Raw genomic sequence first — 15,007 nt, forward strand, 5'->3', positions numbered from 1 at the left:
CCAAAAAGCCGCGCATCCTCCTATCTGACCAAATGTCTATGGTAACCGACACATGGTCTACACCAGCAAGAATCACTTTGATCTTTTCTTGCATGTCTGCAACAAGTGATTCTATTGTTGAAGTTATTGTTCTGCGGCAGATAGGCTGGTATTTGGAGTCGACCACAGACATGAAGTGCCTGAAATGTTTATTTTCCGTCATTGAAAGGGGCATGCTACATCCAATCACAAGATCTGTAACAATAGCATTGGTTATGGACTTCTGTTTGGGATGATTTGCTGAATATGCTTCCAGAGGACGAGACTGGATGAACTGTGATATTGCAGGCTGTGTAGTATCAGTGCAGGCGTTTCTTGTCCTTTCATACTCTGCATATCTGTGAAGCAGATGCAAAAACAAGAATGAGATGTCCTGTATGGTTGGGCAGACATGAAATCATGACATATGGTTAAAAAAACAGTTGTTTGAAACTTTCTGTATTTTTTTTTATCTATCTTCTGGATGATATTACTTAATATCAAATCAACTGTAACTGAAGCTTTTACCACATTTTTTTACTTTTTTATGCTCATAAAGCTGGTATATCTTAACCATGTGATAGTTAATAAATAAAACAATTTATTTAACATTTCCAACCATGAAATCAAAATTTTTAAAGAAAATAATGAGCTAATATTTATTTTTATACTAAAAAGTTACTAAAAAAAAACTACAAAAAAAACTTCCATAATTGTCGACTTAGTGGTCTTAATTATAAGATTGGATTAACATTATTGTCACTATTTGATTTGGAGACTACTGGCATAACTTTTGATCTAGCCTGCACGATTGAGGCGGTTTTAGCGTGATGACGTTGTAGTCTGATTGGTTGTAGCATAGTCCAGTAGTACACAGAGGCATTTGATCAACGCAGCCTCTCGGATGGTTGGCCAGACTAAACTCGTGTGATGAGTTTATCACACGTTTATCACAGTTTATTAATAGTCGCGATAGCCAGGCTTTATTGTTGCACTTTTATTGCACTTTATTGTTGTCAATGTCTACGCATAGGACAGTGTGGAACGTAATTTCGATTCCGTTTTATGTCAAGTACATTTGAAGGAACTGGCAAATAAAACTGACTTTGACTTGACTATGTACGATCAGCATGCCTGTGAAAAAGAGCGGATCCCCCTGCAGCTGCCGCCAACCCCACACTCTCCCCAATCGTGGAAGGTGCCCTTTTGCCAACACTTCCAAATTATATGCAGATTGAGACTATAACATTAAGGCAAAGACACATTTTTCAGGGATGTGATTTTTCCGCTAATTCGCGGAATTCCGCTTTCGCTCCAAAAATAAAATTTTAAAATTTCCGATTCTTTTAAATGGTAAAAAAAAACGATTTCGTCTCGACAGCGTTCCATTTTAGTGTTTCCGTAACTGAAATGAAACGTACTTGCGATTGGTTGAAGTCTCCGTGTTGACCAATAAACGCGCTCCTTATAAAGGCGTAGGAGTATGCCATTGTTCATTTCTCACACGTTTTTGCCGAGTGTTTAAAGAAAGATGTCCGAGATCGAACGCAAAGATGCTCCGCGAGTTAAAGAAATTGCTAAGATCGTAAAAAAACAAGTTTCGATCGGACTGGTTAGAGAAGGAATTATCTACAAATGTTGGTGACCCCGACGTGATCCAATGTAGCGAGCAGAGACGGGAGTCGTAAGCGGAGTGTCAAACAAAGGTGCCAACGAAAGCTGCTTTAATGACATTTAAACTGGCGATAACAAAACAAACACGAGAGTGGCTAGAACCGGCCGAATTAAGAGTCCCCCTAGGAACTCGCTAACTAAACAATGGTTCCGTGGGTGAATTATGTACAACCCACTACAGTACTTTCATTTATAGATAACATCTTCTTCTATAACAAAGACATTTATGGTATGTTCTAATATGAGTTACTTTTCATTTGGTCATGATACAATTATTTGTTCATGAAATTTGAACTCTTCAACATGATTTATGTGTTAACTTAGTAATCACATGAGTTAGATATGATGATATTCTCAGTGATAGTTTTTAATAGCAAAGGCAGTCCAATGTTTTTTAATGTGACTGATTTTGAGTTGACTTAAACTGTAATTTTATATGGGATAGTTCAAAATACATTGAAAATGTATGCTGTTGTTTTGTCTATTTCTTTGTCATCTGAGTGCATTGAAAGTACTTAAAAACACGGAAAACCCATGACCTCCGGGGGGCTTCGCCCCACTTCTCCCCCCACCAGGGCACTGCCCTGGACCTAGCTGGGTGCCCGCGGCCCCCAGACCCCCGCCTAATTTTCAGATAATTTCACTTTGGTCAAATCACATCCCTGATTTTTGATCATGTACAGTGCACGTGTCCTTCTCAACTTCACCGCTTAGCCTACCCTATTTTCTCAATTAGACAGCCCGTTTATCCGTAGCTCCTAGCTCAATATGCCTGGCTTGTCTTTTGCGTTACCCGTTGTAGGATAGACGAGGCACTATGAGCACAAATGCATTCGTTTTACTCAAACATACTGCAATGTTTATAAAAGTAAATGAATGAAGCATCATTGACGCAGGTTACGATAACCTCTCGTCTCTGCATAAGAATGTCACAATGATAAACTGAAACCCCCCTGTGCAGCGGCTAAATCGCCCTGCCGCTCACTCTTAGCTAACAACCAAAGAGTAAGCAACTGGACTTTTTAGAGATTGAGCTGTAGATGTTCCTCATGGAAGTTCCTCAAGCTCAAATTAGAAGTCCAGTTGCCTACAACTAAACTGTATGGATAAAATGACCTGGGTGAATGACAATATTCACAGACATTAGCCAACATCCAACTCACCAGATATTAACACATTGACAAACAGATATTAACACTGACAAACACTTACTGGGCAGAATGGCTCTTCAAATGTCGGATGAAATTTGAGGTGGTGGTCTGGCTGTCCGAAATTTTCCCGTTGCAAAATTTGCACTGCGCTGTTCGCCGTTTACCTTCTTCACAGAAGTTTTTGAAGCCAAAAGTTACTACCCTCGGAGCAGACATGCTGACTTCAGGTGGTTGCCGTGGAGGTGTGTGGCGCATGGGCAGAGTGGGCGTGACATGAGAGCGTTTCTCAGCCCGCATCCCGTACTGTAATTGTCAACATTATTTAAATAATGAAATATATATATATATATGAACACGCAAGTCATTCAAGTCATCGTGGCTCAAGTCAAGTCAAGTCCCGAGTCTTAGATTGCCAAGTCCAAGTCAAGTCACAAGTCATAAAAACAGCGACTCGAGTCGACTCGAGTCCAAGTCACTAAGTCTCAAGTCCCCATGTCTGAGGCCGGTATATGTATTCAATTACTCCCCAAGCCTGCACATCACAAAGCTATAGAAAATGCAAAGGTGTTTGTATTCGGGGGCAAAAATTACAATGACTTTGATTGGATCTAATACAGATTGTGCATTTGACAATAAAATCCCCTTTACACACAAAAATCCCAATTTCAAACTTGAACATGTGTAATACATTATTTGATCCATTTTCAATTTGCTTGAGTTAAGGCCAATTTCATCACACGTTGTCCGCTTGAGTTCAAAAGACGTTACGGATTTGGATTTGAAGTTTTCCTGCTGTTTAAGATCCGGTTTCTATGAAAACAATTTGGCTATTTTCCAATTCAATTGGATTTGGATAAATTATGAAGTTGCGAGAAATTAGAATGTGGGGGCGCACACATACACTCACTGGGACCTCTAATTAAGACTCTGGGGGTATTTGCAATCTGTCAGTTGTAATCGATTATCCAGGAGACTTGACACATCAACGTGTGTGTGCTTGTATGTGCGTGAATACCTGATTCCTATATGTGTGTGTATATATGTTTTACGGCAGTGGTCGGCAACCACAGAACCAGTCCCGGGCCGTGGATGGTTTGGTGCCAGGTTGCACAGAAAGAAAAATATGTCCCATTATTTTTTACCAACTGTTATTTTACTGCTACGTTTCAGAATGAACCGCTGCGGGTTCCACTTGGCTCTCTATCACTATTTGAACCCAGTCCTGTCAGTACCCTGTTTTCAGTCTGTCTGTGAACCTCGGTGAATACTAGGCAAGCCTTTTTCAACCCTCTGAGTCCCGCCTGTCCCGTTTTTGGTCCCGTCTGTGTCCAGCTACAACCAGTTATGGATCCTGACCACGTCTGCTCTCCCGTCCCGGCTTACGACATATTTTGTCTCAGACTACATCTGCTCTCCCGTTCTGGCTTACGACTCGTTTCCGACCCCGAACACGCCTTGCTCTCCCAGTCCCGGCTACCGACCCGTTTTTCCGTCCCTGACACCGCCATCGCTCGCTACGGAAGATCCACTTCCGCGTTCGGATCACAATCAGAGTACGAGAGCGACTTGCTTCCCGCGCCCAGCGAACACCGGATTATGGACGCAGCCCTTCCTCTTTCCTTCAATAAAACTTGTGAGAAACATAACGAAATTGGGTCATGTTTCCGTTCTGGTCCTGACATTGAAGGATGAATCAAACCTAACTTTTGCACTTTAAAAAGAATGGTTTACTATGTCATGCTAGAAAGATTGTCAACAAACATGCCGCTCAGGAAAAACCTTTGGCAAGGGAGTTGAAGGAAGTAGGGATTTGTGAGTCAAGAACAGAACACAGAACATATATAACCCAAAAGCTTTTCATAGTGTTGGTTCATTTGGTGAGTTTGTATTTTTAATCACTTGGCACGTGGATTGACATGATGTTTTGCATTAAAAACAGAGTGTGTTGCTATTAGCACGTCTGACTCACAAGCAATGTTCCCTGTAATTTTCCACAGGTCTGAGCGTTCACACAAAGTCGGTGAGCAACGCTTGAAACAACAGTGAGCAACGCCAATCCCAAGTGTGGCAACTAAAGCATTATCAAACATGTCCAAAACTTCAAGTTACATTTTGCCGAGTTTCCGGCAATGCAAAAAAAAAAATTCACTTTTGAATGAATTAACTAATGTATAATTGCAAAGGTCGTACGCCCTACAAACGCCATTTGTTTTTACAACAATTCTTTTACAAGATTTCCATTTCTTTTTTTTCCTGGTATCTTTTGTCACATAATACTAACATTCTTGGGGGCTTATTTAGTCGGTTGCACGATACACAACTGTATTTAATCACATTTTTTAGTGGAAGTACAATGTTGGCAACAAGATTGACTTGGTATACTGTAATTGGAAATTATTTGGATGCAACACAAACTTTTTCTTCTTTTTCCCTGTTTTTTTTCTATTTTTTAAAATTCCTTTAAAAAAATATCATTGTGTTAATTTTTTCCTATTTTTTCTTTTTATTCTCTATTTACTTTTTTTCCTTTGTTTCTTTCTTTTCTTTTTTTTCTGAACTTTTCCTTCTTTTTTCTCTTCCTTTTGTTTATTTTTTTCTCAGCTTTTCACTACTTTTTTCATTTTGGTATTTTTTTTTTGTTCTATTTCCCCCCCTTCCCTTAAGTCATTTTGTGCAAAATTTTACATCATATTTGGTCGTGTAGGGATTAAAGAAGCAAAAACAACCTGAAGAGCCGTTTAGGACCCGAAAGAGCCGGTTCTCTTTAGTGAGCCGAGCCGAAGAAGCCGGTTCTCGAAAAACTCTACTGACTTTACTCAACTTCGTTCGACTTCGACATTGACTTTAAAATACCGCATTTAGAAAACAGCGTCAGGGGAACCCGTGTATTTTTTTCCTTCATGCACTGTAACTTTGACTTAATTCACCTCTTAATTAGCCTGATTATTGTGAGCTGGCTAGATTTTCTTGTGCGCTGAGAATGAGCGAGCAGTGCGCGATTGCGCACGCGTGCAGCTTAGAGGGAACATTGCTCACAAGTCAGAGGTCCCGGGTTCAATTCCAGCTACCTCCTTATGTGGGGTTTGCATGTTCTCCCCGTGCCCTCAAGCACTCATGTTGTCTCCCACATTCCAAAAAACATGGCTGGGATGGGCCCAGCACTCCCACAAACCTCTTTAAGATCAGTGGATAATGAATAACAAGGATATCTAAAAGTGTTTCATATGACTGCACAGTAAATGTATGCTTATTATTATTTTAATTGTTGTTATTATTCATGATTTACGGATCCTTTAACTGCATGGGTTGTTGGGGCACCAATACGGACGCAACTCTGAAAAGCTTTCTCCACTGTTGACAGTCCATGGCCTGTTCTTGGGTCGTGGCAAAGTTCGCACCAGTCTTCCTCTCCTCTTGCCCCCTCAGACCGTACCCTGGAGAATTATCTTGGTCAGTCCTGATAATGTTGTGACGTGACTATACCACTGAAATTTACGTCTGCGCACAGTTGACAACAGTTTTTCGTAGTGTCTGATGGTGTTGTGCACCATTTTGTTTGTCACATGGGCTAAGGAGATGATGCCTCGAAGTTTCCTGTAGCTTTGCATCTCCAAGGCCTGGATTTTCTTTTCCTGTTTTGCTGTGAGAGTCTATGTCTCACAAGCATAGAGGATGATAGGAGTAACCAGCCCTTGCATGAGTCTGATCTTTGATTTCACTGCTATGTTCTTGTCCCACCACATGGGTTTAAGTCTGGCAAGTGTGGCCGTGCTTTGATATATCCAGGCCATGATTTTTCGTTCCGACCTAAATGTTAAAATTGTTGCTATCATCGTCATCATTGTTATTATTATCTTAGAAAAAGTACAAAAATGTTTTGCAAGTATAATATCAGTTTCCACTGCTACGCAGATGACACTCAACTTTGAGGCCTGCCTCACTGAGATAAAAGAGTGGATGTCACTCAATTTCTTGCGTCTTAACTCTGACAAGACTGAAATGTTAGTTATTGGTCCATCTAAATGCCGTGACTTATTCTCAAAAACTGCTGTGAACATTGACAAATGTTACATAACACAGAGTGACTCAGTTAAAAATTTAGGTGTCATATTTGACCCCGATCTGTCCTTTCAAACACACGTGAAGAAAATTACTAGAACCACTTTCTTCCATCTTCGCAACATTGCAAAAATTCGTCCTATGCTGTCTGTCGGATGCGGAGATTATAATTCACGTGTTTGTTACCTCCCGTCTCGATTACGGTAATGCAATACTCTCCGGTCTCCCGTAGTCCAGAATTGAGAGTCTACAGCTGGTACAAAATGCTGCAGCGATGCTTTGAACTAGGACAAAAAAGTCCGATCACATCACCCCGATTTTGGCTAACCTGCATTGGCTCCCTGTTAGCCTAAGATGTGATTTCAAGGTTCTCTTAGTATTATACAAAATCATACAAGGACTTGCTCCCTCATATCTTCCAAATCTGATTTCCCCCTATGTTCCGGTCCGAAGCCTTCGTTCTGAAAGCGCCGGTCTACTGGTGAGCCAAGAAGTGTTCTGCAGGTTCGAGAGCGTTCTCCATCCGGGACCCGGTGCTGTGGAATGCTCTTCCCCCTGAGATTCAATCTGCAAACTCAGTGGAAATGTTTAAATCTAAGCTTAAAACACACTTCTATTCTATAGCATATGAATAACCTATACTTTTTGTGGAAAATATCTCTGTATTATTTGTAATTGCAACATCCTTTGCTGTCTGGTAACCCTGGAAGGGGGATACCACATGTGCGGTCCCTTCTCAAGGTTTCTTCATTTTCCTCATGTTGAGGATTTTGAGTTTTTCCTTGCCCTCATGTTGGTCCCAGATCAGGGCATGGTGTAATAATAGTCTGAAATAATAGTCTGTGCAATAACCTGTGCAGCCCTTTGAGACTCTTTGTGATTAAGGGCTATACAAATAAAAATGACTTGACTTGACTTGACTTAATGCCGCCATTGGGCCTAGCTGTGAAAGTAATGTCAGGCAATGAACCGGTCTGAGGTTCCGACCACTGAGTTACGTGTTAATCTTACCGCAATAATTTGATAGAATATCTAACTGAATACCGCAGCAATCATAGTTTTCATTCTGAGAAGTGACTCTTATTAGCTTTTCCGTCTATAGGGAACTCAGTAAAGCAAGATGTTCCTGCTTGTTATGCATGTGTTAGGACTAAACGGGTATTAGCCAATTTGCCTTTCTGCACATCCAATGCGCAGATTGTTTGCAGTTTCCTAATCACAGTTGCAATCAATCACCTAGCTGTGTTGCGCCGTGCAAGGGGGGTAGAGTGATGGCAGTGACAGTATGGACGACATGTACTGGGAAATGTCAGGGCGACGATCAATGCTGTTTAACGAGGCTGGCGGCTGATCCGGACCTCATACGAACGTCGCATCCTCCCTTTCTCCATCCTGCCTTCTCTCTTCCACTCCTCTTAATCCTCTTCTACTCTCTTCTTTCAAGATCCCCCAATGGGAAGAAGATGAGGCCTTTTACCTGTCGGGAGGCTTATGATTGTAGTGTTTGGGTTTAGTATGACAACAAAAGAGAAGCGAAGGGGATGAGTCGTTACTACGTTGATCTCACACAGGAGAAAGTTTGAGTTTGATTCTTGGCTCAGATCCTATCATTTTCCCTAGTACTTTTACTTCATTCTCGGTTCCTGCAAACTTCCGTATTCTCTGCACATAACTCATTAAGCGATGATAACTCCAGCTCAACTTTTGCAACTTTTGGTCTTGATACTACTTTTTATGAGGGTTCCACTGTGATGATCATAAAGTAGACTGACTTTTTGGATATACTATATTATGTTTTACCAAAATTATTTACTAGATTTGTTAGTCCATATGTTCCCGTTTCAGATATCAAAGGACCGACGTTTTTGTTTTTGTTTTAGAATTTCTGTTGGTGTTGAGGTTACCGCAATGCACTTTTCTCTTGAAAATCCCATCATGTTTTTGTGGTTAGTTAAAAAAAATATATATGTCAGGACCAGAACGGAAACAGGACCCAATTGCGTTACGTTTCTCACTCTCTTTTTTTCCAGAGGAAAGGAAATATTACGTACCAATGGTAAAGGTGTGTGGTATCAGTATCAATGAATGCTCAAGATTTAGGTATCGTATTGGGATCGGTCTTAAAAAATGTGTTTTATTTTTTTTCAGAAGAGGTAATACATTTGCCCAAACTTGAGTACATTTTACTTGGGTTGTGTCAGGACCAGAACGGAATCAGGACCCAATTGCCTAAGGTTTTCCAAAAGTTTTATTGGAGGAAAGAGAAAGGTCTGCGCCCATGACCCGGTGTTCGCTGGACGCGGGAAGCAAGTCGCTCTAGCAATCGGATTGTGATCCAAACACGGAAGTGGATCTTCCGTAATGAGCAATGGCGGCGTCAGGGTCAGAAAAAACGGGTCGCTAGCCGGGAGAGGGAGAGCAAGGCGTGGTCGGGGTCGGAAGCGAGTCGTAACCCAGAACGGGAGAGTAGACATAGTCGGGGACAGAAAAAGTTCTCAAGCCTGGACGGGAGAACAGACATGGTCAGGAGCAAAACAGGTCGTAGCCGGAGACAGTTGGGAGCAAAAACGGGACAGGTGGGAGTCAGGGTCGAAAAAGGCTTCCCTAGTATACACTGAGGTTCGCAGACGGACTGACCACAGGGGATTGACAGGATCAAATAGTGACAGGGAGCCAATCAGACCTCGAGCGGGCACAGCTGAGTCACATCAGTAATCACGACAACATACGCAATTTGCAACCTTAAAACCTGATTAAAAGTTGCAGATTGCTAATTTACGGTGCTTGTTTGCTTTGTGTGCAATGAAGAAACACCTAATATTCCTAATGCTGAGGATTTTTTTTTTTTTTTTGCCATCATGTAAGTTTCAGATCAGGTGATGTTGTAGACCGTAGACCATTGAGATGTTTTTGATTAAGGGCTATACAAATGAATGTGACCATAAATTGTACACGTGAATGTGTTTTCTTTCTATATGTGACGAACAATTACCCAAAGTTAGTTCAACTACAACTTTTGAGAGGATATGTGGTGTACAAAAATAAAGGCATGGAAAATTAAACAACACAAGAGTCAGAATAATCAGAACTAGTTTATGATTTCAAAGTGCTGAACAGAAAATCCAGTGAACCAAAGAGAAAGAAAAAATCAAACAGGAAAATCAATCCAAAGGACATTGAGAGAAAAAAACTGCAACTGTTTCTCTTTTTTCGTCTCTTTGAAAACAATGCACATGTCGTACCACAATATTTGAAAAAAGCTAAAAACACTTCAAAATATTAGTTTTTGTATATTTATATATTTATATATCTATAGAATTTGCTTTTTTTCCTGGTAATATCACTGCTGCTGTGAGTGTGTAAGTTAGGTGCGAGTTGGGACACACGAGCAGGCTAGTTTTGGACTGCTCAAAAACAAACCATGCTAAAGATGCTGGCTTCTCAGACGCAAACACGCTCGCACACTTTTAGATGCACACAGCCACAAGAACTAAAATTAAAATAAAAAAAGACTTCGGAATGTTTCTTCCGTGGATCTATCTGTCGAGCACCCTCTTATCTCTCCTCGCCATTGATTTGGGGAGGAGCAAACCGGGTGTGTGTCGCTGCTTCTCGCCCTTTTGCAGGCCTTAAGTGCTTCAGAAGTTCATTTCTAGCTCCTATCCGTTCCATACGAGTAAAATAAACACACAAAAATGAGCATTTCAAGTCTGAGTGAGCAGTCATTAATCATTAGTGCACAGTTTCTCCTCTAAAGCCAGATTTTTTTCTTCTTGCTTCTTAGCTCTAGTGACAATATAGGACATGTCTTAGCTTTCAAATAATTTAGATTCTGAAATATAACCGCCGTGTCACTTCTTTGCGTCATTAGTAATCACACAAAATTGTACTTGGATCAACCAAGAACTCAGTGTTATGTTATATTCTGGATTTTTTTTCTCGAATATTCTCTTTTTGGACAAAGTGCAAAAGTGCACTTGTGTTGTCAAATTTTGTTTCCTTTCCCTACCTGTGAATTCAGCACACTGGAGCGACAAGCCAGTATACTGTACAGACAGCCTTTCTTTTTTTCTCGTTTTGCAGAGAGCGAAAAGTTCCCCTTCATTAGCTATCTCAGCTCTCATGTGAAAATCAAAAGTGGCAAAACCGTTTTTATACAATGATAAAAAGTCTTTATTTAATTGATGGTCCATTGGAGGGAGTTCACATGTGATTATCTTGTTGGCATCACAGCAAAGTGACTCCGCCACTGTCCCAAAATTGGACGTGAAGTTTTTTTCCTTCTCTCCAGCTTTCGCCATCAGTAAGGCAGAGTGTCCAGGAACCTGTCAATCAAGGGTGGAGGCGGCACCAGGTCCTCCAGCTTCAGGTAGAAGATGCGCTGAAGTCCTTGAGTCCTCTGGGAGCGCAGTTCTGCCCTTAAACTCAGAATACGACTCAGGGCGGGCGCCACCTTGGATGATGCCGGAGACGGGCCGCAGCCCAGATGGTCTCTGAGACAACAAACAACTTTGTTCTGCAGCTCCTCCACTCGCTTGGAGTCCTTCAGGCCCGGAACTTGCTCTGTGAAGGAAACGCCGGGAGGAAAATGGATCAAACAGTGCATGATGTCTCGCTTACAAACTTTGTTATGGACAATGGAATGTGTATTCTGTGTTTAGGTGGGTCGTATTTTTTATTGTTTTGTGTCAGGCAGGTGCGAAAACATTGTAGAGTAAGTATTGATCTGAAATACATTTGTGGTAGGGAGAATACATTTTGAAAATTATATCATACAACTGGGAATTTCAAAACAATCAATTATTCTATAACAGGCAACCTGTCATTATTACCGATGTGAATCACCAGTGCCCGCTCATTTGGTGCCAACCGCTGCGGGTTCTGATTGGCTCCCTGTCCCTATTTAAACCCCGTCCTGTCGATCCCCGGTTGTCAGTCCGCCTGCGAACCTCTGTTTATACAAGGCAAGCCTTTTTCGACCCTGACTGCTGGCTGTCCCGTTTTTGCTCCCGTTTGTCTCCGGCTACTACCTGTTTTGATCCCGACCACGTCTGCTCTCCCGTCCCGGCTTACGACCCATTTTTGATCCCGACTACGTCTACTCTCCTGTCGTGGTTTACGACTCGTTTCTGACCCCGACCACGTTTTTGCTCTCCCTGTCTCGGCTATCCACCTGTTTTCCGTCCCTGACACCGCCATCCTCGCTACGGAAGATCCACTTCCGTATTCGGATCACAATCGGAGTGCGAGACTTCCCACGTCCAGCGAACATTGGATCGTGGGCGCAGCCCTCCCTCTTTCCTTCAATAAAACGTTTGGAAAACGTTTGGAAATTGGGTCCTGATTCCGTTCTGGTCCTGACACAACCCAAGTAAAATATTTGAAAATTCCTCACTAAACGTACTAAAGTTTGGGCAAATATATTACCTCTTCGGAAAAAAACAAAACACATTTTTTTCAGACCGATCCCAATACGATACCTAAATCTTGAGCATTCACTGATACTGATACCACACACCTTTACCATTGGTACATAATATTTCCTTTCCTCTGGAAAAAAAACAATATTTGTAAAGAAATTGACATTTACATTTATTTAATAGCAATGTACCATTATTTTATTTAAATGTAACTGATGTATAAAGGCTGCCAATATCAGTATTGTGTGTACTGAGATGTTAAAAAAAGTACTGGTACTGGTATTAGTTCTCGTTTGTTTTGAGACCAATTGAAGACATGTTAAATGATTTATTTTTCTATCAAGCCAAGAAACGTTTAAGTTATGTGTAAAACGGTTATATTGAGTTAATCATTTATACATCTCGCATTTGCTGAGCCAGACAACTATAAAAATCAGCAAAATTTGGCTAAATGGTTGACAGTTTTGGCTGATGTATAAAGGAACACAATCGGCTGACCAATTTATTGATAGGCCCCTAAGTTTACTGAAGTGTCATTCAAATGACAAAGTTGTTGAACTTAATATTTAAGCAATCTGATAAACTATGACCCATTCTATACACTTGGTTTTCAATGTTAAAGCCCCAATGTGTACATTTAAGCACTAGATGGCACTGTGTTGTCTGGTGCGAGCGAAAACCAGTGATACACGGCATAGCGTGGCGGCAGGATGCCAGACAAACATGGCGGGGGGGGATTCCACTGTGCAAAACAAAAACTAATTTCTTGACTTATGTTAAAAAAATGGCATCGATATGATAGTTCATTGAGAGGGAGAGGGATGGTACGCCAACAGGCTGTACTTGCCAAAAACACACCCCTTACGACTCTAGTAGTTAAGAGATCCACTCCGCCCCAAAAATTCAAATCAATATTTTATGTCTTTTAATGGATGAGAGTGTCATGTGTTGCGCTGTTGCCATGGCGCCCAGTTGTCCCGCCCATGGACACCGGCTGACTCGCATTGACTGATTGCTTCTGTGGGTACTTAAACGCGCTCCTTTGAACTGTGCTTTGCTGGAACATTTGTTATACTTGTTATACCTGTTAAACTTTGGTGAAACTCCTGTGAGATTTCTGCAAGTTCTGTTTAATTCTGAGAAATGCCTAGTCTGTAAATCTGCCTGTGTTTGATCCTGCTTTGTTTTTGGTCTGATCCGTTTTGGACAACTTTTCTTTTGTTTGGATTTCTAATCCACTCCGCGACCGTCGATCCCCGGATCGAGTGTGCGCACCCTCCTCATCTTCCCCTAATAAATTGTGAGTACGTCTACGCGAATGGGTCCTTATTAACTGTTCCTCGCTCCGTTTCGTGACAGAAAGTTTTTTTGGACCACAAGGAGGTACTAGATTTTACACACTGTCCCTTTAATGTTCATCTGGGGCGGCAGTAGCTCAGGAGGTAGAGCGCTCGTCTTGAGATCAAGGGATCCGAGTTCGAATCCCGGCTCATCCGTGTTACACGTCGAAGTGTCTTTGGGTAAGACACTGAACCCCAATACCCCCAATAAGCAGGTTAGCGTCATGGCTGCAATACAAGGCCGCTATTGGGAAATGTGGAGCACACTGTAAAGCGCTTTGGGAAGTCATTGACTTGAAAAGCGCAATATAAATACAGATCATTTCATTTCATCTTCCGATGAAACCTCTCTGGAAACGAACATTTTGTTGAAATTTCTTCCCATGGAAAAAACATAATTAAGAGTCGTATGTTTGTTTTTTCACTTCAACTCTTGTTAATTCCCTTTAGAAACTGTCTAATTCATCCAACAGAACACTTCCGAAATTCATTATAATGGAAAGTTGCCGTGAATGTACTGGACATGTTCCATCTCTTTGCAAGCCCAATCAGCTCATTCAGCTGAAAGAGCAATTGCTACATCTTCTTTTATATTGAATTGCACCTCATTAGCCTGTATGGCTCAACTTCTTAACAGGCTTTAACCTGTCTCACTCACTACAGATCGATACACAGGCTAACCCAATAAGCCCCCCGCACACCATGTGTGTGCCGGCGCACACTCGAAAAGGATAGCTATATATACATATAAAAACGCCGGCTGACACACAAATGCCGGCCGCAATTTAAAACATTGACAAAGACAAAAGTGCTCAACAATTAGCTGATTATCCGGCCCTGTGAGCAGCCAAATTAGATTAGAAACACGTGCACGCAGTTGCACACGCATGCACACGCATGCACACGCAAACCAGTGCCCATAGCAACTCCAGTGGCACCCAAACCAAGCTTAATGTGACACTAACTCATTCTGCAGAGCACTGGGTGTCCACCTCTCTCAACACACACAGAGACTGGAAAAAGAATGAAAGAAAGAAAATAAATAAGTAAAAAAAGGGACGAAGAGAGAGTGGAAAAGGAAAAGGAGAAAAAAAGCCCAAAGGAATGGATGAAGAAAGGGAAATAACAAGGGGGAAAAATAAAGACATGAAAAAAAAGGAAAGACAAACAGAATGACAGAAAAAAAGGAGATGAAAGAAAGAAGGGGAAAAAATAGGGAGGAATTAAATAAGGAAGAAAGAAAGAATGAAGGAAAAAAGTCAGAATGTATGACAAAAAGAAAAAGAAAAGGTGGTAGGAAAGAATGAATAAAAGACAGATGGAATGGAAAGAAAAATGAAAGGAT

The 15,007-nt window shown here is 41.3% G+C and overlaps 1 protein-coding gene across 2 annotated transcripts in view; it reads right to left on the bottom strand.

The window, feature by feature from the left end:
- Positions 1-9,975: 9,975 nt before the first annotated feature.
- The window catches only part of nr4a3 (nuclear receptor subfamily 4, group A, member 3), a 52,579-nt gene continuing 47,547 nt past the window's right edge, over positions 9,976-15,007 (bottom strand). For both annotated transcript variants that reach the window (XM_088327219.1, XM_088327220.1), the window contains exon 8: positions 9,976-11,465. In XM_088327219.1, coding sequence (XP_088183345.1) covers positions 11,203-11,465 — 263 coding nt within the window. In that variant the 3' untranslated portion in view covers positions 9,976-11,202. The remainder of the gene's footprint in view (positions 11,466-15,007) is intronic.

The sequence above is a fragment of the Urocampus carinirostris genome, chromosome 2 (assembly GCF_059441175.1).
Source record: "Urocampus carinirostris isolate Australia breed hairy pipefish chromosome 2, RoL_Ucar_1.0, whole genome shotgun sequence".
Lineage (NCBI taxonomy): Eukaryota > Metazoa > Chordata > Actinopteri > Syngnathiformes > Syngnathidae > Urocampus > Urocampus carinirostris.